The sequence below is a fragment of the Oryzias melastigma genome, linkage group LG11 (genome assembly GCF_002922805.2).
Source record: "Oryzias melastigma strain HK-1 linkage group LG11, ASM292280v2, whole genome shotgun sequence".
Classification (NCBI taxonomy): domain Eukaryota; kingdom Metazoa; phylum Chordata; class Actinopteri; order Beloniformes; family Adrianichthyidae; genus Oryzias; species Oryzias melastigma.
Window position 1 is genome coordinate 17,298,097 of NC_050522.1, and position 23,026 is coordinate 17,321,122.

Genomic DNA, 23,026 nt, shown 5'->3' on the forward strand with positions numbered 1-23,026 from the left:
ACCACCACCTCCGCCGCCTCCACCACCCCCAGGGCCCCCGCCTCTTGACAGTCCTGCTCCACCTCGACCAGCGCCCGCTACTGGGGCAACGCCCAGCTCCGCCCCTAAACCTCAGCCGGCGCCAGTCAGTGACGGCCGCAGCGACCTGCTGCAGGCCATCCGACAAGGTAAGACCCTTAGAGATATGTGTAAAGACTCTGTTACCATCTTCAAGTCTCACAATCTAAAAATATTTGCACAGGTATTCTCTGTTTTCGTTTACAAAATGTTCATTTATGGCAAAATATCCAAATGATGAAAACATGATAATTTGGGTAATAGGATTATTGTAATTGTCTTGTTTGTCTTGTGTGTTAAGCCCAATGTTTTTTTTTTAAAGTCAGCCTGTAATCATGGTTGTGAAATTATGAGCCAACATGATGACAAATGAACAGCTCTACCACTGCGTTTTGTCCTATTAGCACCACAGAGAAAAGTTCAGCTTCCCAACTTTGATGAGGACTTCAGAATTCCCTCAGGAGATAGTATTTTAAGCTGTAAATTCCTAAGTGCTGCATGTTTGTTGCAGAGACGCAATGTGGAGTTGGGATTTTTCTTTAGCATGTTAAACCGATGTTATACATTAAATTCATGAAACTAAGTAAAACAGTAGAACGTAATTAATCGTTTCTTAACAGCAGAAACGGCATCCAAAAAAAAAAAGTCAGTTACCGTATTCAAAATGAGGAATCCTGGCTCTTACACATTGACTGTATATAGAGAACTGGACTGGGTGAGTGTGACGCCACACATTAGGGATGTAACGATGTCTAGTTCTCATATACAGTCAATCCTGCTACAGAAGACTTAAACATAAAAGCTTTTGTTCAGTTTCACTGTCATGTCTTTTCCAGGTTTCAACCTGCGGAAGGTGGAAGCTCAGCGGGAGCAGGAGAAGAGGGATCACACTGGAAACGATGTGGCCGCCATCTTGTCCCGCCGTATCGCTGTGGAGTGCAGCGACAGCGAAGACGACTCCTCGGAGTTTGACGACGACGAGTGGTCCGAGTGAGACCTGGTCCTCTCACCTCATCACGTCTTTCCCCGTCGTTGAACAACAACATCATTGTGCGTTTCCATACAGAGTACTCTTCAGTTACATGTTTGCGTTGTCGGTCTAACATGTACGTGTATTTTAAATCACATTCCTAGACTTATTTACAATTTTTCCACCTTATTTATGTGTAAAGGTCCAACGGTTAGAACTAAGACCTGGCATGCTTGCTTGTGTCCCACTGTTTTCTCAGGAAAATCATGCCATGAATATCACATCCCTCCTCCTATCTGCTTAATCTCTGTTAGCAGCAGGTGTCTCTTGCTTTTGTCAATTATGGGAATATTTGTATTTTTTTTTTTTCCCAGTGATGAACAACTAACAGTTTCTCTCAGTCCTGCATTCATCTTAACAGTTTAACCCCAGTGAAGTATTGATTTTCAAACAGTAAAGATGCATTTATGAATGCCATAAGTTCAAAGCCGTCTTCCAGGTTAAGAAATCCTCCTTTTTTTTTTCTTCATCTAAGTATTCAACCCTTTAGTGGTGATTATGAGATCAAATCTTATAGTTGTAACTCAAAAAATGAAATAAAGTTTTCCACCTGTGTTGCACAACATCAGTGCCTTATGAAACATGCAGACATGTTTCAAAAATAAGATTAATTGCGTAATATATTTTACCCTTTATTAAATATATTTGTCTTCACTGACGTAAACAACAGCCTTTTGTTTTAGGCATTCCACGTCTCCTCTGAGCACAAATAGGATCAGCCTAACATGCAGAAAAATATTGTCTGCCTCCAGTGATCTCAGATCTAAAGTGCCTTTTTTATGTTTTTTGGTATGATTTGGTTACAGAGCAATCAAGTGTTTTCCCAAAGTGTTCTGTTGGTTTTCTGCCTTCAACTTTTAAATGATTTATTTCAATAAATATAGAATAAGGCTTAAAAACGGCTTATATTTTTGTGTGTGTGCGTATTATAATGCTGTGTGGCAGCAAAAAAATTCTATGCCAAAATGAAATGGGAATCCCCTTGGAATCTATCCTGGGGTGTACCACCAGGCTCAGTGCTAGGACCTGAACTTTTATTCTGTATGTGTTAGAATAAAAATGTTAGAAATGCTATTAACTTACAAACTTATGAAAATCATGTTTGAGTTTATGCTGCCTTTCCTCCTGATGAGTCACAGTGAATTGAGTATTGATGGTTGAGTATTTATTGATACTCAACTAGAACAATAAAAAAGACACATCAATCCTGCAGCTGAGAGAGAATGATTGAAGCTCAGCATTAAAAAGAAGCATTGCCATTTTGTAATCACACTAAAAACAGGTAATATTTGCTGTTTTTCATTTTTAAAATATCATATTTGGCCCAAAGATTTTGGAGGGTGTTATCAAAATTGAACCTTTTATTCTCCAAAGGCAGCACTGCGTCCCATAAGCCCAAATTTCATGACTAGGCGTTGGGCCCCCAAGGCACCCATTTTCAGGTGGTGCCCCTTTTGAATGCTCCTTTGGGTGGGGCAGTCAATGGGGCAATGGGGCAGTGATCCCTTCATGGTCACTTTGGGCTCCGCCCACCAGGCAACCTCAGGTCTAGGTCACCCTCTACATCAAGAGTGTTGAGTTGAGGGAGCCAGAATATGGAGAGGAGTTCTCAGCAATGCTACGGTTTAAGGAAGACCTCAAAACCCCCTAGAAGAGCTAGAGGAAGTGACTGACCAAAAGACAATCTGGGTGTCTTTGCTTAGACTTCTGCCGAACAACCCAGTCTTAGATGAGTGGAAAATAATGGATAGATAGTGCAGAGATCTTAATGCATTTTTTACTTGAAGAATTGATCACTGTAATGCTCTCCTGTCTGGTTTACCTAAAAACTGCTTACACTGCGACTTATGCAGAAATCTGCATTACTGCTGACACTCGGAGCATCAGCTTTTCATCAGTGTCAGGATATTTTCTCAGGTTCTTTTATTGTTTTTTTAAGATAGCCTTTGCACATTTTTATTTGACTGACTTGATTTAAAATGATAAATATCTCAGAAGTCTACAGTACTTGTTTGTTGCCTTTTAATTAGACCTCCAATTGGGAAGTTTAGTTTAGGTATTTGGACGATTTAATCTTTACTCTATTACATTTTTCAAAGATATTTTTTCTGACATATCACCACATGTTTATCTATTCTTTCTTGTCTATTTCTCCTCTTCTCTGCTTTTTGGCTCCTCCCTTTAGAGGTCTCCACAGCGAATCACCTGCCTCCTTATACCATCTTCTTTGTATCTTTGCACCAACCACATTAATTCTGCCATGAACCTCCTCTTTGCTCTTCCTCCATTCTCTCCAACCTCTGCCTCCTTTAATCATCCTCTGAACCTCCTCGATCAGTTTTTAAGACTTCCAGTGTGATCTGTTCCTTTGATGGATTCATTCCTGATCCTATCCAATCCTCCTTACTTCCAAAGAGAATTTCAACAGATCTGCCTCTTTTCTTCCTCTTGTCTTTCTCAGATTCACTATTTCTAAACTAATAACATGGCTTCTATTCTTCTTGAAGTCACACTTCTGAGACATTCCTCCCCCTGTTCCAGCTCGGATGCACAGTCCTCTTCACCCACCATTCCTGTTTCTCTATTGACATTGAGTACTAAAAGTCCTCAACCTTCTTCCTCTCTGCTCCCTTTAACCTCACCGGTCCACTGGAGATCCCCTTATTTATCCTTGGTGTTGCTGCAGCTGACCTTCATCCTCCTCCTTTCCAACCTCCACCTCTTTAGATGTTCTTTGCCAGGTTTCAGCCCCAGCTTCCCCCGCACCTGCTGCTCTGGGATTCCCACCTGATCTGCAGTATACTCTAAAATACTCTAGTATTTTGGCTCTCTCCCAGAGAGTTCAGCGGGGTCGTTTCAGCTTTGTGACCACAATCTGCATTTGCCCGCCTGATTTTTGAATTTGGAGTCCTTTATCAGTTCCCGTCAGTAGTAGTGGCTGGTCTTATAAGGCTACCTTTTTCAGTTTTTCATCTGAATTAGGGTATGAGAGGTTTGAATGAAGAACATAAGGGTTTCTAGAACTTCAGGAGAATGATTTAAGGATTTCCCCACCTTCAACAAGAGACTCATCCCCTGATGCAGGACTTTTCTAGATCACTGTGTTTATTGGTAGCCATCAAGGTATTTCCTTCAATACTAGTTTGTCCCTCTTACTTTAAAACTGCCTCCACCTGAGGGGAAGACCCTGTGCGACTCATCCTGTTCCGACTCCACTCTCAGAAGATGTAAGCTGTTCATTTCTCCCAATCTGACATCTCTCCCTCTGGTTCCTACTATACATTTCATTTTAGTGAAATTTCTTTGTGTTATTCTGTACATTTAATTATTTAAATGTAATAATTTGATTCATATCTTCTTCTTTTTTTGTTTTTTACTGTATTTTTCCCTAATTCACCAATACTTGTAGTATTTTTCTGCTTAGAATGGTTTCTTCTTTTGCTTGTACTCCTTTTTATTTACACAGGTTTTTATGTGTTATTTTAGCCCTGAAACTGACTAACAAACTGTCCCAGCTGTCATCTGCCTTTGCCCTGAAGGAGCTGAGATATACTTCATCAAACGTCCTTCTAGACAAAGCAGGAAAAGAAGAGGGAATGGGTATTTTGGGCTCCTTTTAAGCCCTTTGTTCACCAAGATTTGAATGAAAAGTTCAGGATAAAACAGCTGACTGACTATACCAGAATGCTATGCTTTGGCAGAAAAACTAATCATATTTTAGTCATGACTCATCCTTTTTGATATCAATGCTGTACACATTTTGACAGCCTCCGCTGCTGACTGTAGGATTTTTTGAAAATTAATTGACTTCAAGGTTAAGAGAATGAGTAGGAGGAGAGAGAAACCTCTTGCATAATCGCTGCATCCTCTCACATCAACTGCAATGTCAAATTCTGCTTTGAAAGAGAAGGGGATAAAAAATATTTCAGATCCTGCAAAATAGCTTAACATACAGCAGCAGTCTGAGAGAAACACGGTAAAAGCATCTGCAGCAGTAAAGAGACCAGTGCTGACATCATCCAGTAGAAAAAAGCGGATTTATTATTTATTTATCAGTATAAAATATTCATCATTTCTAAAAAGGTTGTGCAACAAGAACGTATGGTCACCGCCATTCAGTGCCATTATCAGCATGTGCAAAATAGACCTCCAAACATCAAGAACACGTTGTTTTTCTGACATTTCAAGTAAATAGAGTTGGGCTTTGGATCTGGCGTGTTTGTCAATCTGTCAGGCCTCCGTTTGGGACTTATCTCTTCCGGCTGTAAAGTGCTGACACCCTCTCACGTCCACACGGGAAGCGTTCCTGTGATTGTTTTATTCCGAGGATCCAGTGGAGCTACTTGACTGAGGCACAAAGTACACACACCGTACAAAGTACAGGACAGTACATTGAGTCCCAAGTGGACTGCCAGCCATGACGGTTCAGCACATTCTGGTTCATCTCTGAAAAGTGCTGCCTGTGTGTGTTTTAGGAAGTCAGACTCTGGATGCGGATGACAGTGGGCGCAGCTTTCATGTGTTTTGGCACAAAGACAGTGATATGTCTGGCATAGGTTGTGTGGTGGGGTCTACACGTCCACTGGGGGCTGACTATTTGTGTTGTGCGAGTATCTGTGTGGGCAGCAGGCGTTCAACAGCACCTTGCGAATGTCTTTGTTTCTCAGACTGTAGAGGATGGGGTTGAGCAGGGAGCTGCCTGCTGCTGGCACCAAGGTGGCATAGGTGTACAGGGGAGGGCTGGATGCGTCTCCTAGCAACCCCCAAAGGGAGAAAGGCATCCAGCATCCGACGAACACACTTAAGACCAATATCAAGCGGGAGAAGCCCCTTCCGGTGCTGTGTCTGCTTGCATAAGGCTGGTTGGTTGGCAGGAAGTGCCTCTGGGTGGCGATGGCGTGGGCATGTCTCCTGGCCACACGGCAGATTCCGGCGTAGAGTTGCAGGGTTACCACAACTACCACTAGGAAGCCACCGCACAGCAGTGATAGATATGTCCGAGTCAGAGGTGGTGCTACAGAACAGGAGTTCAGGTCCTCCAGACAGTGCCAACCCATCGCTGGTCCAGCTCCAATCACACACGCACCCAACCAGACCAGCAGCAGCAAGATGGCAGCTCTGCGGCGTGACTGTCCCGAGCCGTAGGTGAGGGCGTGACTCAAGGACAGGTATCTGTCCAGGGCAACTCCCATGAGGCTACAAAGTGAGGCGGTCAGTGACGTCACCAGCAGCCCTGATGTGAGCAGCTGCGACCAATCCCTGGGCTCCACGCAGAACTGGAAGAGGAAGTGCAGGATCAGCGCCACACCTGCCAGGAGGTCAGCAAGCCCGAGGCTCGCCAGCAGCAGGAACACGGGAGCCCGGAGAGACGGCGTGGCCAAGATGGTGGTGATGACGATGGCGTTCTCGGCGGTGATGACAGTTCCAGAAACACAGAGAGCCACGCCCCACATGGTGAGAGGCGGGACCTTTGGGGAAGAGGAGCTCTCCAGCTGATCCAGGGGGAAGACAGGGTCCATGCCTGAGGACTCATCCCAGCCCAGGTCTGAGGCGTTCAGGATCATGACTGTTCTACGGTTACACCAGCACCGCCTGAAAGATCAGAGGAGAAATACATCAGTTACTATCCACAATAAAGGAGATTCCAAATAAAACAATTCTGGAGAAATTCTCAGGAAACATTCCAGCAATGTAACCCAGCTAAGCAGCATCAATGAATGTCAAAATAAAAGCATGAGATATTGATTATATTTCTTTTCTTTAATTGAAACCACTTGCAAAATAATGGATGCAAGTTAAAGATATGAATGTTTAATGGTTACAACGGCGGCGCAATCACACATTCAATAATCGATTGGAAAGCTTACAGGAACTAACTGCTAACACATTACTAGCACATCAATCCGCCAATCGGAAATCACCTGACTATCCATTTTGGTTAAGACCCCCCCCCCACCCCCGACTCTAAAATAAGATCAATGCCTCTCCTGATCCGTTTTGTGATGAGCTTCCCCCCATTTCCAGACATTGTGTTCCAGCGGACAGGACAGTGTGCTGCGCGCGTTTTTTCTAACCGTTAAAGGGTTGGCGTGCTTCTGCTCTTTGGTATGCGAGCTCCCCCCGCAAATGCAATTTATTTTAGGAGGATATAGCACTATTAAATCTAATACGTAAATAATTGGCGGGTGATTGGGTATCTAGAGTTCCTCTTTCATCTTCCCACCGATCCGCCTGGGTGAGGATGCGGTGTTCCCCGCCTCCCTGCACGGAGACCCTGTTGTGTAACAGCCGCAGGTCCGCTGCACCAAGGAGGATGCATCCATAATGCATCCAAAATAAAGAACAAAAAACAACTAAATATGATGGAGCTTACCTTTTCGTAGCGAGTCCGTCCTCTAGAATTTAACAGATGTGTTCTCTCATCAGATCCGGGCCAAACACTAGAAATACGGTGATGCTTTTCCCGCGTTGCGTGAATGCAGCTTCTATCCCGCATCAAAGTGTCTCCAGACTCCCTCTCAGGTTTGTGCGCATCTCCTCTTGAATCAGCGCGCGGTGCTCGCTGGAGCCAGAATGGATGCTCCTGCGCGGGACTCGTCCACAAGATAGCCTGTCTGACGTCAGTGAATGGGAGGCTGGACCAATCAGAGCTCAGCGTTTCACCGAAGTGAGGGGGTAAAGACGGTAGGGTGGGGTGTGTGGTGTAGGTTCATTCAGAAAAATGCGGCATCTTGCTTTAGCCCCGCCCACTGCGGTTTACTCCATGCTCTCATTTCTTGTAAACGATCGTAGACAATTATCCCCCTCCCTCCTCAATCACCCCCCAGCAGCTTTGTCAACTATTGAAGAGGCTCAGGTTAAGACAGGTAGGGGGGGTCACGTCATGCGGGGAGGATGCTTGTCATCTGCAGCGACAGAGGCTGGCGGCTGGCGCTGTCCATGGTGCTGAAGCGCGTCTGGGTGACTCACCGGGGACGCGTCCTGCAGTTTGACACAAGTCAGAGTTAAACGAGTCACAGCAGAACGTGGTCACCCACATCGACGGGGAAAGGGCAAATTTAACGGATGCACCCCCCCCTCCCCCCACCAAGTATGACGCCTGAAGGGTTCAAGAAATAATAAAAGAACAAACATTACTGAGTCAAAGTTTGATTCGTTTGAATGTTTTCATTGTAAATGACAATTATATGCTGAAAAATGTAAATATCTATTGCCAAAAATACATAGTTAATAGTTTTTTGGATAAAATATGAATACAATGCTCAATTCAACTTAAATTAAGCTCCAAACAGGTGAACAAATGTGTTCCGATGAGATGATTTGTTTTGTTTTCTGTATTTAAAAATAAGAAATGAAGAACATGCATTTTGTTTTTCTTTCGATTTGTAGTAGGGAATGCACGGCTTCCCCTGTCTGCGTGGGTGAAGCAGGAAGGGCCGCAGTGTGTCTGCGCGCTCGTGGTCTCAGTGCGCGAGCTCGGCTGGTGAGGGGGGGGCGTGAATGGAATCTCGCTCCCTTCGAACCTTATTAGGACACGCTTCCTGTTGGCAAAAGCCTCCTACGTCACCAGGATGCTCTGAAGTGCAACACTTGTCACCTTCATAAACGACAGCTGTGCCGTCGAATTTCTACAAAAAAATAAAGAATAAATCTGCAGCGTTTGTGCACAACATACATTAACAAAAACTGTAGGAAGAAATGCTAGAAGATCGTCTATGCCTAAAGCGGATTTGCTTGCAAAATACTTAAGCTGCTGCGTATATTTTAGCAATCAATGGATCAGCAGTGCATAAAAAATGTATTGAAACGTGGAACAACCTTCACAAAGATACAGATGCAGAGCCGAGGAGGCGCGTCAGTGCGCGCGGATGCGCAGGAGATAAAGGGATGCATTGGATCGAGGTGATGTCGTGATGGTGTCCCTTCTTAATAAACGGCTGTCTGTGAGTCAGAGCATCTGCATTACAAAGCAGCATGCGTAAAAGACTGGAGTTTATGACACTTTTCTTCTGTGTGCATTCGTGTCTGATGCGCATGGAATGAGAGATATTGTTAATTTGGATGCTTTTCTGAACATTCTTGTTTACCTGATCAGTCACAGCTTCGGCTCGTGTCCGTTTCCAGCACTGTTGATTGGAGTTACATCATTGTTGTGCCCAGAATAGCAGAAACACTGTGATTTTCTCACCTTCTAAGTCAGCGCAACACATTCTGAGGCTTTTACCAAATGCTAAAATCTGTTCATTTGAGGTTTTTTCTACCAGTGCCGCTGCAAACCAGGCGGGTTTGCAGCGGTTTAAAAAAAAACAAAAAAAAAACAAAAAACCTTTTAACCCCCCCCCCAAAAAAAAAAATTACAGGTAGTTTTCAACATAAGTACTTGGAAGAATATGGCCACATTTTTAACACGTAAGTGCTAAAGAACGTAAATAATTCTTAATGCAAACCAAAATTGAAATCATAGACTGAGTAGACCCATACATTTTTCTTTTAGTTTCAAAAGACTGAAAAAATCAAATAAATAAATGATAATAAAAAATAAATAAATAATTGTCATTCCAAATTGACTGAATTATATATAAAAAAATATATTCCTGCCAATCGTGTCATTTTATTAAGCCAGTTCAATCCCCCCTTCCCAACCTCCTCAAAGATTACATTAAAAAAGGGGGATAAAAGGAATTAAGGAATGCATAAAAACATCTAAAGAAATCCCTGCCATCATCCAGTCATCCATTAATATTCCAAACAACCCACCAATTTCCTTTTGGGGTAACAAGGATGCCTATCTGTTGGACAGATCCCAATCTTCCTACAAAAAATCCCTTTACAAAATTTCAACGATGTCCCTATCAGAGTCATATAAGGAGCTTTTCATCACTCACACACGTGTTCTCCCTCATACATACATCATTCTCGCATATGTGAGTACATAAGTTTGTATGTGTGAAGGAGAATGTTGGTCTGTGAGTGGTTCAGAATTGCAGCCAATCATAGATACAAAGCAGCTGAGCAGATCCATGGCACAAACATGAATCTGATTCTGAATGCTGAACATTTATGAATAATAATTGGATGTGATGTCATAAGATCTGAGTGCCACAATATTTAAGGCAATATCATCATTTTTTAAGCATTTCTTTTTGCCTGAAAAAGTATCTGATTTTTTTTGTGGTGGTCTACACTTTTGCACATAGATTCCAGCTGTGTTGCTTCACTTTCTTAATTATAATAGTTGATTTGTAGTAATTCTCACCTTTAATAATTAAGGAAATGTTATTGGTGTTAAAAAACATGAACAAATAAAACATTTGAAGGTGAATCTTTCATTAGATGTGGATTAGCTAGTGTTGGGCGAATCAATCCGACATATCAACAGTATTGATCTCAAGTTGGTATTGGTATCAGGTTGATATCGGCACACAGATATCGATATTTCCAATCTTGTTTGAAACTTTTCTGTACCAGCAAAAACAACCCGCCTGAGTCGCTGCCTCACCACTCTCACCAGGCCTGTGAGGTCTCAGCAGCAGATCTCTAGCTCCATGCATTGTTCACTCTATTTTACTCTAAATGCTGAGTTGCTTTTAACAAGTTACTTTTCACCTGTTTTTATTGTTTTATTTAAAGGCTGAGAAGTTACAAATTATTCATATTTCTACCAGCTGTTTTTTAAAATAAATAATATGAATTAAATTTAAAAATAAAAATGACCTAAACAATACAAATTAAATTAAATAAAAAAAACAATTAAACTAAAAATTTAAAATAAAATAAAAAAATATTGACACTATGATAGAAAAAAAACGAATTTGTTCAATTTTGCTTTTGTTGAATTAATTTTGATGTATTTTTACATCAGTTACTTGTTTATTTTGGTTTGTAAACTGTTTTGCATTCACTTCTTCACTTTTTATTTAATTTTAATACGTTTTTATTTTTAAAAAAAAAATGGAAAATTGTGCTAATTCTGTTTTTATGATTATCAAGTAATTTAAAAAAGGAAAACTTACAAAAAAAAACATTCATGGAGATGAAAAACAAAAGAGACTTTGAGGTTTATGTCAGATCCACCACATTTACAAAAAATATCGCTGATATTGGTATCAATATCGGCGATATTGACCAGTATCGGATCGGTATCAGATCGATAACCAGATGCTCAGTATCACCCATCCCAATTATCTAGGGCACTAAAGTTTGATAGTGAGTGTTCTAGGTTTAGGAATACCAATGACTGAAATAAATATTTTTGAACTTTTTGAACATTTTAGTGGCACATTTTCATATGTTAGAATTATCTTTAAATGGTACCATATTTGTAAAAAAAAAAATAAAAAAAAATGTGTTTTAGGATGTTTAGAAGTAATTTTTGGTGAGTGGATCAAGACAAATTCAAAGGACGCTTTACATTTCAAAACTCAGTGGAAAAACTCTAACAAGGGTAATAAAAACCTTTTCACAGTTTAAGAAAAACATACTCAGAAAAAGATCTTTTGTCCATGTGACCATCAGTGAGAATCTCGTTATTTTGTTGCTGCTGATGCTCATGGAGTTTGTGGAGTCATAAATGCAGGTGTGTGTGTGTGTGTGTGTGTGTGTGTGTGCATGGTGAGGTGAACAGGTGTCCTTCACCTCCAACTGGTGTGTGTTTCAGGAGGGTTGAGGTGGACTGGTTGGTTGCCAGGGAACCCAGTTTGTTCTTGCTCGTGTTACACAGATCTTCGGTCTGAGTCTCCTCATTGCGCCTTTTCTTCAAGGCACCTGCATCTCTGTTAGGAAATTTGTTTGAAAACCTGAGTAGTTTTGATTTTTGAAGCCCTCCTGTTTTCAGACTTCCCGCTCTTGGAAGATTCCAGGTGTTCATTGCAGGTGCTGGGGCTCTGCGGCTGTCAGGATGCAACCATCGGCTCTGAGGGCCCTGTGCTCGGCTCTACTGCTCCTCACAGTAGTTCCCTCTGTGTGCTCACAATCAGGTATTGTTCTTTATCTCACTATTTCCCCTTTTTTACACGAGGAAGTTCTCTGTTTTATTGTGACTCGTCTTTCTACACTTGCTATTGGGTAGAAGCTATTCAGATTAGTAATCTGTTTTACTGTAATGGTATACATTTTTATGGAAAAATCTTGATTTTAGATATTTAAAAAAAAAAACAGCACTTTGTGTGTCGTCTCAAAATGGTGCCCCCCTTGACCCTTTCTTTAAGGGGTGGTTAAGCATCAGTATTTCCAAATGCAGCCCACTGAAGCCAGTTTTGTCCCACAGATTGTTCTCAAGCGGATTCATGTGACTTGTGCGTTGGAGACTCCATGCTTAACCTGACCGGCTGCGTCTGGAGACTCTGCCCAAACGGTGACCGCCTCACAGCTGATAGTAATTCAATCATCGCAGCTGCTGTAACCGTAGCTCCCCTCATTTGTAGCAAATGATTGAATTATTTAGTACTGTGTACCAGGGTGCACACTCAAATGGCTTTTTTTCTTTCCTCTTCCAGGTAACGATACAGGTATGTGTGTGACTGATGGGGGCGATTCAGCTGACACGAGCATGAACTGTAGCTGGACCAGAGTCTCTGAGCTCTGCACAGGTACTGATCAAAACTGACTTAAACTGATTTTAAAAAGCCTCTTCGTTTTAACCCACTTTCATGTTTACCCAGTTGTAGAAAACGTTGCAACTGGAGGTGAAGGTGACACAGGTAAATTAGACTCTCCCCCTCCCTACTCTCATTTATTTCCATAACTGCTGAGCAAAGTGTGTAAAACATTTCTCCTGTCTTTAACACCTCTTATGTAACCACAGAGTGAACCCATTGAACTGTCTTTTGTTAAGGTGATGGGTCTGACACCACCTCATCCCCGGAGTTCTCCCAGGCCAAGTTCGACATGTCCAGCTTCATAGGAGGAATCATTCTTGTGCTGTCCCTGCAGGCGGGCGGCTTCTTCGCCATGCGCTTCCTTAAATCCAAAGAGCAGAGCAACTATGATCCAATGTGAGTTTGAGCATGGAGGTGTTACACAACTCTCATGTCTGTAGGAGCTACCAGCAGCCTCTGGTGGCTAAAATGATCAATAGCACGCTCAAAACATTTTTTTTTTTACATTTTAACCTCAGATTGCCTTTCAAGTCTAATCACAAATCCAATTAGAGCTTTTTGCTGCTCCGTGTCTTTCTGTGCAGAGAGCAGCCACAGTGAAGATGTGGGGAGGACAATCAGACAAGGATGAAGGACTGCAGACGCAGAACAGTGACTCATCAACAGATTTTTACACCTCCTTCAGCTCCCTTTTTTGCTCCCCGTATGTTCGGCACATGTTCAAAATGGTTTTACGGTTGGTGCCCGGTGATCACATTTACACAAAATTCCCGTAAACGGATTAATTTGGCATCACTTCTGAAGGACAGGATTGCATAACCTCTAAATAATAGAAACCTGGATCATAACAGTTTCTTTTTGAATATTACCTTTCAAAAAACAGAAGAAAAGTAGTTCAAAATATCCCTGAAGCAAAAAGCATATATTCCTAGAATTTCTTAAATTCCTTCTGTTAACTTATTGAATCCCAATAATTTGAAAAGAAATTATAAACATGTATTTGGTAAGATTTGCAGTGAAAAATCCTGTTCAAATGTCTTTTCTCTTCATTTTTCTGTAACAAAACATGCGCACATGAAACTTCTTCTTCCAGAGTTTAGATTGACTGGCACTTTATTTGTTTTAATTCTGCAGTGTCGTTTATAAATACAGCTTAAGTTAATTTGGTGATCTTGTGTGGTATAACGGAAGCCCGAACCATGATGCTACCACCGACTTTTACACACGTGATGCTTTTGAAAACTAGAATGTGTTTTTTCCTCACCAGTTTTCAAAGTTAAACTAAAATATGCTTAAATTACTATATTGCAACAGTTAGAGATCTCTCCTTAAACATCTGTCATGCACAGCATTCACTGATTGATGTTGTAAACAATAAAAGTCTTTGTATGAGAGAAGATTTTATGTGACCATAATTGTTGTGTGAAGTCAAAAATATGCACTCAGGGGGTGTGAAAGCCCCTCCGGCCAGGTGAAAATCAAAAACCCTCATAAACGTCCTTTATTTGGAGCATTTAGGCCTCTCAATAATAGGGTTTTTAAATGACAAAACCCAAGAACAAAATTAACATTTTTATTTTTTTATCTACTCTGTCAATGGGATTTGATGGAAAGTATTTCCCTACAATTCAGTGCTGTTGTTTTAAAAGATGTCACTCCACTGATAATCTGCTTTAAGGGTGTTTAGAAATGTCACATCACTTTCAATGTTTATATTTGTGGATTTTTGAGGTTTAACCCTGGACTTTATACAGAAATGATGCATCCAAACATCTTCCTGATGTTGCTTGAATCAACAGCTTTCTTTGTGTAATCCGATCCCCTTGCATTCAAATGAGGAGCAACCATTTCCATAACACATCTAACAGGTTTTGAGCAAACTAGGAAAAGAACTGAATTCCAGGACTGACAAAATGTAACTTTTTACATTTAAATAAATGTGGCCCTAAGAGAGCTGATGAAGACATTGAGGAGCAGCAGTGGCTGCTCTCCCAGGATCCACAGGCTTGAATAAACCCACACAAAAACGTGTCCCCAGCTGAGCAGAGCGTGGCCGTCATCCAAGTTTGTTGACAAAGGACAGAGCTGAATTCAGCTCCCCTCCCGCCCCCTGATGCACAAACACTTTGAGGCAGAGTGAAAGGAAAGGGAAGGGAAGCACATTCTAGCGCACACTGGTTAATATGCTACAAGCAGAGTGGCTCCCATGTGCAGAGATACTGTAGGTGTGTGTACAGCACAGGACGTGGTGTTTGTTTAACAGGTGTGGATTAAAGCAAATCCCACCTCCACCCTGTCCTCTTGGTAAAACATCCGTGAGTGTCTGCATAATAATTTGTCAGTTTAGCACATTTGAATAAAGATATGATTTCATGAGTTTGTGCATTTTAAACAAGTCAAGACTGCCGAACAGCTGAGAAATGCTCAAAAATGAGGCAACATGTGACCACAAATACGCATGCGCAAAGACGCACACAGTGAGTGCGTTTGGGTGCCTCCGACTTTTTTTTTTTTTTTTTTTTTTNNTTCACTCTACTCACGCGAACACTTCACGAAACTCCTCACTAATGGATCTGGGGGACGCGGTCATGTAAGGTAATAAATTCACATTTTCTCCTGTTTTCCAATAAATAAATAAACAAATACATAATGCGATTTCAGGTGAGAAACGTGGAGGTGAGGGCAGCAGGTGTTCTCTTTCACGCAGGAGTCGTGCGCGATCTAATTTAATTTAATGGAGTTTTTCCACTTTGTTTTGAACTTTTAATCAACAGATTTATAAAATGCAAACATCTAAAAGGAAATATGTGTTTTTAAAACTTGACAAATGACACTCTCAAGTCAAAAACAAGACTTTAATGTTGTCTGATTTAGAAAACTGAAGTATTCTTTTGTGTTTACTATGTCAGCAAAACTAAACTGGACATTAAAAATACACATTTTAGTGACAAAAACAGCTTTTAGGTGCATTTTTCAGGTCACATGACAAAACTCTTGTTTATTTAGCTAGCAGATAAGAGGATGATGAGCAGATTAAAACAAATCATTAGCTGTTAAGAATGCTTTTTTACGTCATATGATAATTTTGTCTTTTTTAATACTTATTATACTATATTAGTATTGTACTATATTTAGTACTATACTTTAATACTATTTTTTAACAACTGTGTGCCCTAATATACAGGAAATCACTTAAATTGAGACATTTGTTGCACAAAAAACATCCACTTCTTTTAAGTTTTGTTCATTCAGAAACATTTATTTAATTTTTCACTTCTGTAGGACAATTTTCCTCCATCATATTTAGAAAATACTCATTACTTTGTTGTCATAACTCAGTTAACCAGATTTTTAACTTGCAATGATTGTTTTAGGTGGTTTATTGTTGATATAGATAGAATAGCAGACTGTTTTGGTCTTTTGATTTTGTGTTCACAGCAGAGTTGGTCGTTCTGAATGAAACCAGTAACCGTTGGCTCAAAAAAAAAACAAAAAAAAAACTTTCCAGGCAAGTATGTAAAGCAGCAACAGCTACAAAAGCATTCTGTTACTTCATGGTCTTTGTTTGTGTTGCAGCTTTTAATTCCGATTTTTTTTTTTTACAGAAATAAGCTTGAAAACATGCAAACTAACAAAGTTAAAATGGCAAAGCATAAATGAAATTAAAAGGCAAAAATAAAACAACTGTTTGACCATTTATCATGGTAATTTTTTAACTAATTATTTAATTTAAAGGTTTATCTGCTGGAGAACATTTGAAAACCACTGGTTTAGGTATGAAAATATCTGTCATAAAGTTTTTAAAACGTACGTATTTTTGGTGCAGTTTAAGTAGGTATTCACCGATCTGTTAGGAATGGAGGGGGAACGAGTCAACTCATCTCTGGATCTGAGCCACCTGACCGAGGAGGAGAAGACCTCCATCCTTCACGTCCTGCAGCGAGACCTGGAGCTGCGTGATCATGATGCGGGCCGCGTGAGGTCAGTCAGAGGTGACTTCTGTCTTCACTACGGAGATCAACGTAGATTTGGTTTTTTAATGGTGGATGATGTGAAAATCCCGATGTTTCACTTGTATTTGTTCTGTAAATTTTTAAAGTCTCCAGCTTGAAATGTATAGATGTGTTTTCACATTTAGGCTTAAAGCAAACATAATATATTATTAACACATTAGATGATTAAAAAACAACTTTTTTTCTTGGTATTATATTAAATAACTTGTTCCCTTTGCTTGCAGAAAACGTGTTTGTATTTCTGTAAGTTGGAAATTTAGCTTTATATATTCAGAATTTGAAACATAAAACATAATTAAAACATAATTTATTTGAGCTTTTTTGTGAAACAGTGACTCATCACTATAGTTTGGATCATTTGATGGATTTATAAGATCACGTAACATGAACAGTTTTGGGAAATGTTTGTCTTGAATGCTGCAGGATCCTGGAGCAGACCGGCACAAACCCATCCCTCCTGCGCCTGATGTCCGGACGCTGGTTTAAGGACGAGTGCAGCAAGCGCCACCGCAGCTGGACGTCCGGCAGCGACCTCATCCGGGCCTCCATCCGCCACAGGAAGACCAAGAGCAGAGGTCAGTGTCCGGTAAACGCGCTCGCCTGCCGGGCCGTGTTACCGCTGTTGTGGAGGGAGGGGGGGGAAACCTCAGTGACGGTTCCTCTGTGGCTGTTGCCACGGCAACAGATGTATCTCTGAAGGAGCTGTTTGATGGGGAAAGACGGGAATCTCTTGCAAGCAGCTGTTCCCTGGAGGCAAAGGGAAGAACGAAGGACCGCAAAGATGAGGAGGAGGATGAAGGGTGGGCATCTGTCAGAATCCAACCACTAATTGGGCATTTGTTAAGTTTATTCAGCCTCTTCTCTGTTCTTTCAGGCATCAGGGAAACTCGGCATTCACATCCAGAGATAGGACTCCTGTCGTGCAGGTGTGTGGACAAAATCTTTTTTTTATCCATTCAGGTGTACACAACACTAATAAATGATCTTCAACTACAGGAGAACAACAGTATTAATTCCTCACACTCTAAAGGTATGAACATTTATTTTTTCAATATCTCTGCTTGTTTTTACATTATTAACATGTCACTGTACTAATAGGATGTGAAAGGAGAAGTAATGGCCACCCAGAGGAATCCGAGGTGATCACGACACAAACAAACACAAGATCTTGACTAATGGTTTGGTAAACATCACTGAGTACCACCCTTCGGCCACAAACACTAACCAAATATTTGACATTATGTAAGAGGACGACTCATTCAAACCTGTTTGCCGTCAATATTTTGCATTATTGTGCTTCAAAGCTTCATGTTGATCCGATCTACCGAGCTCGACTGGACACAAATAACCATAAAGTTTGAGTAACTATATAAACATCTGTCGGGAGATATTTTCAAAATAAAATGAATGTGAAAAAGGGATATAAAAGCGTAAATTATGAACATTTTCTTCCTACAATAAGGTTGGATTTGGTTTTGCAGCCAAAATGAAGGAAATCTAAAGAGCTTTAGGCTTCTTCTGCAGAGGTGGTGAAAAAAGCAGCACTGAAAGGAGCTCAAGCACAAAGAAAAACGCACTCTCGGTTTTTCTAAAGCTGCGTGGCTGAACTGAGAGTGTGCTGAACCTCTCCAAAGGCTCACTTGTAATTAGCGAGAACGCTGATTAAAACATGAAGCGTGTTGTTTTCCAAATGCAGAGGAAGCGATCTGTTACTGTTGTCAGATTATGCAAGAGCAGCTGCAGATCAAGTCTGTTAAATGCTAAAATTTCAAGAATTGTGACATCATGGAGCTTTCAATTTAATCAACTTTGTCCTTTTTTTCCAGAAAAGCAACAAAAAATCTTCTAAAATGTATGAAATTGTTCAAATTTTAATTTATTTTGAATTTAGTGATTATTGAAGCCTTAAAACATAAAGAATGTTCATGATTAAAAACATTAATTGGTGCATTTAAAGTGCATGTCCAAAGATTTTCTATGGACCTCAAGATAACTCCAATTGACCTTTGTCAGTTTATTGAAGAGCATCTGCTGGAAATGATAAACAACAACAACAAAAGCAAACAAAATACCTCTGGAGAATCAATTAAAGCAGCTGCTCCTCCTATAAGTCACAAAGTAAAAACAATTAATTATGGGTAAATACACTGCTTGATTGATGCAAAAACACATCCTATACCTAAAAGAATGAAATGTTCTTTTTAAATGCTTTATGTAACTATCTATTGTTGTTTTAATGTACTGTATTGTGTGAAAAGAGAGTGCAGTTGTGTGTTTGTGTGTGTGCAGGAACATTTGAGTCACAACGGGGACCCAAACTCTCAGAGCATCAGCCTGTCAGAACCAGATCCGTCCTGCGTGAACACCAACAGCTCCACCAACAGCCTTCAGTCCAGCCACACGGTACACACACGCACGAGCATGCACCACGCACACACATTTGTCAAATCCTCTGTCTGGCGACGCAAGATGACTCAGCTCTGGACAGTGACGCAGGAGCTGATCTTTGCTGTGTGTGCGTGCTGCAGCTCAGTGGGAGCATGATGAGTCTGTTCAGCTCGGGGGATTTCGGAGTGGTGGAGGTGAGGGGCCGCATCCAGTACTCATTGGTTTACGACGATCACAAGGAGGAGCTCCAAGTAAAGGTGCACTGCTGCGAGGACATCGCCTCGGCGCGCAGGAACCGCTCTGATCCGTGAGTGAAGGGGTGTCCGCGTGAGGGCGTGTGCGTGAAATCGGCATACGGAGTCTGTGAAAAACGATGCTTGTTTTTGCACAGATATGTAAAAACCTATCTACTGCCAGACAAGTCCCATCACAGTAAGAAGAAGACTTTGGTGAAGAAGAAGACACTAAACCCAGTCTATGACCAGACACTCAGAGTGAGAGCATCTCATTTGCATGTTGCATAACACATTTGTCGTTTATCCTTCAGCTCTGTGGCTGTCATCACACCACAAAAAAAACACCTAATATTCCTTTTTTATGCCTCAAAGCTCAAGGTCATTGTAACGTTTTTTATTTTCTGCACTCTTCAAGTATAAAGTGCGTATAGGGGAGCTGCGGAGTCGAACTTTAAACCTCTCCGTGTGGCATGCCGAGCCTCTGGGGAGGAATGTCTTTCTGGGAGAGGTGGAGGTGGCTCTGGGGCTCTGGGACTGGACCTGCACGGAGCCGCTGTGGCAGGACCTGCAGCCCCGGGTAAGCACCCTGACGGCTGGCACTGACGTAAACTCTTATTCGGTGAGGTCCACTATCGTGTGCAAAACCTCCCTCGGGTGTAATTACCGAACGGCTGTGAAGCCTCCATCTTCATTTGTTCTGGGTCTGCAGCTGAAGTTTTGACAGCGGGGAGGAGTGTCTGGCGGAGCTGAGGGGAAGCAAAGACGCTCTGTGAATTTTAACTAAGCTGCTAATCTCCAGCTCCCATGTCTGCCTCCACTTCCTCCTCTTTGTCTCAAACTTGTCCCGTTTGCACAGGTTTACGTGAACCCAGACTCGGTGAGCAGCAGGGGGAGAATCTTCTTCTCCATTAAATTCGTTCCAGATGGATTTGAAGGTGAGCTGAAAGCACGTTTTACCCCAACGCCACACGACTGCTATTCACTGGGGGGGTGTGTTCAGGTGGGGGTCTGCCTCTGACCGGGGAGGTTCACATTTGGCTTCGGGAGGCTCAGGGTCTGCTGTCCAACAAAGGAGGCCCGATTGACTCCTTCGTTAGAAGGTGTGTCACTTCTTCCTCTTTTAGTCCTATGTTTACACATGGAGCATTTTCTATCAGTTTATTTGACATTTTTAAATGTTTTTTGGGGAAATTCCTAAAAAATTATTGGATACATCGAGAAAGATCAAATGAGGAGCTTTGATAAGTGAAGTAGTTTAGTGAAAATAAATAGAATAACATTGAAAAGTCTTTGAGGTCATTCTGTTTGTTTTACCTCTCCACCCACAAGTTACATACTCCCAGACACCAGTCGGCAGAGCGGTCAGAAGACGCAGATAGTGAAGGGCGCCATCAGTCCTATTTACAACCACACAATGGTCTACGATGGATTCCAGCAAAGCGACCTCGTGGAGGCCTGTGCTGAACTCACTGTGTGGCAGCGCGAGGGTCTGAAGACGCACATGCTGGGGGGGATTCGTCTGAGCTACGGAACGGGTGAGAATCCAGCAGACGTGGAATCATGAATCCAAGAAAACTGCATTTACAGTTTTGCAATGATTCTAGATTTGTTGCTCGTTTTAAACTCTGAAATTCCCTAATGCAACCCTTCTATTTGTCATCTGGTGTTCTACAAACATGGATGCAAAAACCTTTTTTCAAACACCTTGCCATTAAGAACCAGTTTGTCTTCTTCTTGCAATGTACTAAAGCAGCTTTTATTTAATGTAAGTCTTAGAATCTATAATTAGCAGTACATTTGTAGCTTAGTAGTTATATTGTTTTGATCATAGATCTACTTTGGTTCAGACCATTTGGAAATAACTTCAAATTTTATATTATCAGTTTGTTATTTTCTATGCAGCTGCTGAACAACACTGCAACTTTTTTTGACGTTTAAAAAAAATAAAAATATTTGTTCATCCTAAGCCTTTTCTGGCTACCTAATGCAAAAGCTTTGTTCATGTTTGGAGTGATAATGCTGGTAAAGGGGTGTTGGGCTACCAGGAAAAAAGCTAAATAGGAAATTGGTGGATGTAGTGAAGGAGGGCATGAGGGTGGTTGATGTGAGAGAGAAGGATCTGATGGAGGCAGATGATTCACTGTGGCGATCCCACAGAGAGCAGCTGAAAGAGGGTGCAACTCTAAAGTATGTCATCACTCTGTTAAGGTGTTCCAAGCTTCAATCTTAATAAAAATGGAAAGTTTCCTGGAATATAATTGGAAATTTGAAGTCTCTATTCTCTGTTATTAAACCATAAACTTACACAAAAGATTAAAAAGAAATAAGACTACCGTTAAATTGGGAGACATGTCTGTTAATTAAAAAAAAATTGCACAAAAACTGCGTAAAAAATCTCTGAGTTAAGAATAACAAACAATTTTCTAGCAAATAATAATTTTATCTTTGCTTCAAATTCAACTGTATAAGACCCACTCAGATAAAGTGTTTTAACATGTTCTTATGGCACTTATCTTTTGAAGTAGGACATACAGTATATAAATAAAGTTAAGCACAAAATTGCATTTCTGAGTATTTCTTTATTTAAACTGAGGTGAATCAGGAGCAAATGACAAAAATGTGGTTTGAAAAAGCTTTTAGGTGTGACAAAGAAGCTACTACTGCAAACTCCCTGCTCTTCCCATTCTGATGCATCTACTTGGAGACAAATAGATCCATTAACGTCTTCGTCTTCCTCATTTGTGCTGCCATCAAACTGGATAGCTGCAATATTTTTCTGTATTTTTGTTGAGCCTGTTATGCTAGTTTGGGGTGTGAGCGGCTGTAAGCTAGCAGGAGAGCATGTAAACAGATGTTGATTTTTGTCTTAAGTCTTTTACTAATCAACACTTTTGTTTGTTTTCATGAAAAACTTGAAGCTTTTGTTAGATTTTCAAATACATTTCTTGAATCATTGCTCATTTTTTTAATGCCAGGTCAGAGTTACGGGGAGCCAGTCAGCTGGATGGATTCCACGGAAGAGGAAATTGCAGTCTGGACCACCATGATCGAGAATCCAAACCGCTGGATCGACTCGACACTAACAATCAGAGCTAACCTCACACAGCGGCCTGTGTGACTTGCACATTTATTGGAGTTTATAAATGTTTGGACTGGAAAGAGACCTTCACATTTATTCCTCTCTGTCGCACAAAAATAGCTTGCTTATTTATCATTTTTGACACAAATGGTGTCAACAGTGGAGCAACTTTAGTCTGATTTTTTGAAACCAGATATTACAGTTTAAACTTTTTACTTTTTTTTTTTGCTCTGTGTGCTTATACTGTCATAAAGGAAATTATGATTTATTGTACTTTTATCAGTTTGTTATTAAACCTAACTGGTGATGCGGTGTTTGTGGTGTATTGACCTCCACTACATGAAGAAAAAAAATCACATTAGTAGTTTTTTGCCTTTTTAATGGTGAATTTAACATATTTGTTCATAGGAAATGCACTTCTATAATTTATTATTTAAAATATGAGGAGAAGTTACACTTCCATTTCCTCTATTCTTGTGTCGTCCGGCAGAGGGCAGTGTAAGCCCTCCTACCAAAAACAGGAAACGACCTTCCTTCAAAATAAAGCCTTGTACCAAAAACGGGAAATGGCTTTCCTTCAAAATAAAGTAAGGCCATTTGTTTTGGCTTTGTGAAAAAAATCAAAG

General features: G+C 40.9%; 4 protein-coding genes across 7 annotated transcripts in view; 3 read left to right on the top strand and 1 right to left on the bottom strand.

Moving 5' to 3' along the window:
• wasf2 (WASP family member 2) overlaps positions 1-1,986 on the top strand; it is a gene marked incomplete in the record, with an annotated part of 10,184 nt that extends 8,198 nt beyond the window's left edge. Inside the window, 2 exon segments of the mRNA XM_024258090.2 lie at positions 1-167; positions 894-1,986. Coding sequence (XP_024113858.1) covers positions 1-167; positions 894-1,051 — 325 coding nt within the window.
• Positions 1,987-5,105: 3,119 nt separating this feature from the next.
• gpr186 (G protein-coupled receptor 186) lies at positions 5,106-8,188 on the bottom strand. The gene is made up of 2 exons (XM_024260463.2): positions 7,461-8,188; positions 5,106-6,679 (listed from the first exon to the last, which is right to left on the bottom strand). The coding sequence occupies exon 2, from the start codon at positions 6,649-6,651 to the stop codon at positions 5,659-5,661; it is 993 nt and encodes a 330-aa protein (XP_024116231.1). The 5' UTR covers positions 6,652-6,679; positions 7,461-8,188; the 3' UTR covers positions 5,106-5,658.
• Positions 8,189-8,457: 269 nt separating this feature from the next.
• On the top strand, positions 8,458-14,081 carry cd164l2 (CD164 sialomucin-like 2). Its single transcript, XM_024260473.2, has 7 exons — positions 8,458-9,030; positions 11,922-12,063; positions 12,354-12,440; positions 12,583-12,675; positions 12,748-12,786; positions 12,921-13,080; positions 13,269-14,081. Exons 1-7 carry the CDS (start codon positions 9,001-9,003, stop codon positions 13,282-13,284), a joined length of 567 nt encoding a protein of 188 aa, XP_024116241.1. The 5' UTR covers positions 8,458-9,000; the 3' UTR covers positions 13,285-14,081.
• A 1,129-nt stretch (positions 14,082-15,210) lies between these two features.
• LOC112161999 (synaptotagmin-like protein 1) lies at positions 15,211-22,714 on the top strand. Of its 4 annotated transcripts, XM_036214181.1 has the most exons (16): positions 15,211-15,279; positions 16,420-16,458; positions 16,539-16,665; positions 17,121-17,272; positions 17,383-17,497; positions 17,572-17,623; positions 17,694-17,727; positions 17,796-17,836; positions 18,987-19,100; positions 19,226-19,392; positions 19,477-19,579; positions 19,737-19,898; positions 20,178-20,256; positions 20,322-20,421; positions 20,651-20,856; positions 22,297-22,714. In XM_036214181.1, exons 3-16 carry the CDS (start codon positions 16,541-16,543, stop codon positions 22,437-22,439), a joined length of 1,593 nt encoding a protein of 530 aa, XP_036070074.1. In that variant the 5' UTR covers positions 15,211-15,279; positions 16,420-16,458; positions 16,539-16,540; the 3' UTR covers positions 22,440-22,714. The 4 variants fall into 4 exon arrangements, with proteins under 4 accessions (XP_036070074.1, XP_024153382.1, XP_024153390.1 ...); XM_024297614.1 differs by lacking the exon at positions 16,420-16,458 and having other exon boundaries at positions 16,511-16,665; XM_024297622.1 differs by lacking the exon at positions 16,420-16,458.
• Positions 22,715-23,026: the final 312 nt, after the last annotated feature.

Bases quoted from the DNA above. Each gene is read 5' to 3' on its own strand.
- LOC112161999 (XM_036214181.1), top strand. From the start codon at position 16,541: ATGGAGGGGGAACGAGTCAACTCATCTCTGGATCTGAGCCACCTGACC. The intron at 17,728-17,795 runs GTATGAACATTT...CTGTACTAATAG, and splicing joins TAATTCCTCACACTCTAAAG to GATGTGAAAGGAGAAGTAAT. The intron at 19,393-19,476 runs GTGAGTGAAGGG...GTTTTTGCACAG, and splicing joins CGCAGGAACCGCTCTGATCC to ATATGTAAAAACCTATCTAC.
- gpr186 (XM_024260463.2), bottom strand. From the start codon at position 6,651: ATGATCCTGAACGCCTCAGACCTGGGCTGGGATGAGTCCTCAGGCATG.
- cd164l2 (XM_024260473.2), top strand. From the start codon at position 9,001: ATGGTGTCCCTTCTTAATAAACGGCTGTCT. The intron at 12,441-12,582 runs GTGACCGCCTCA...TTCCTCTTCCAG, and splicing joins CTGGAGACTCTGCCCAAACG to GTAACGATACAGGTATGTGT. The intron at 12,787-12,920 runs GTAAATTAGACT...TCTTTTGTTAAG, and splicing joins TGGAGGTGAAGGTGACACAG to GTGATGGGTCTGACACCACC.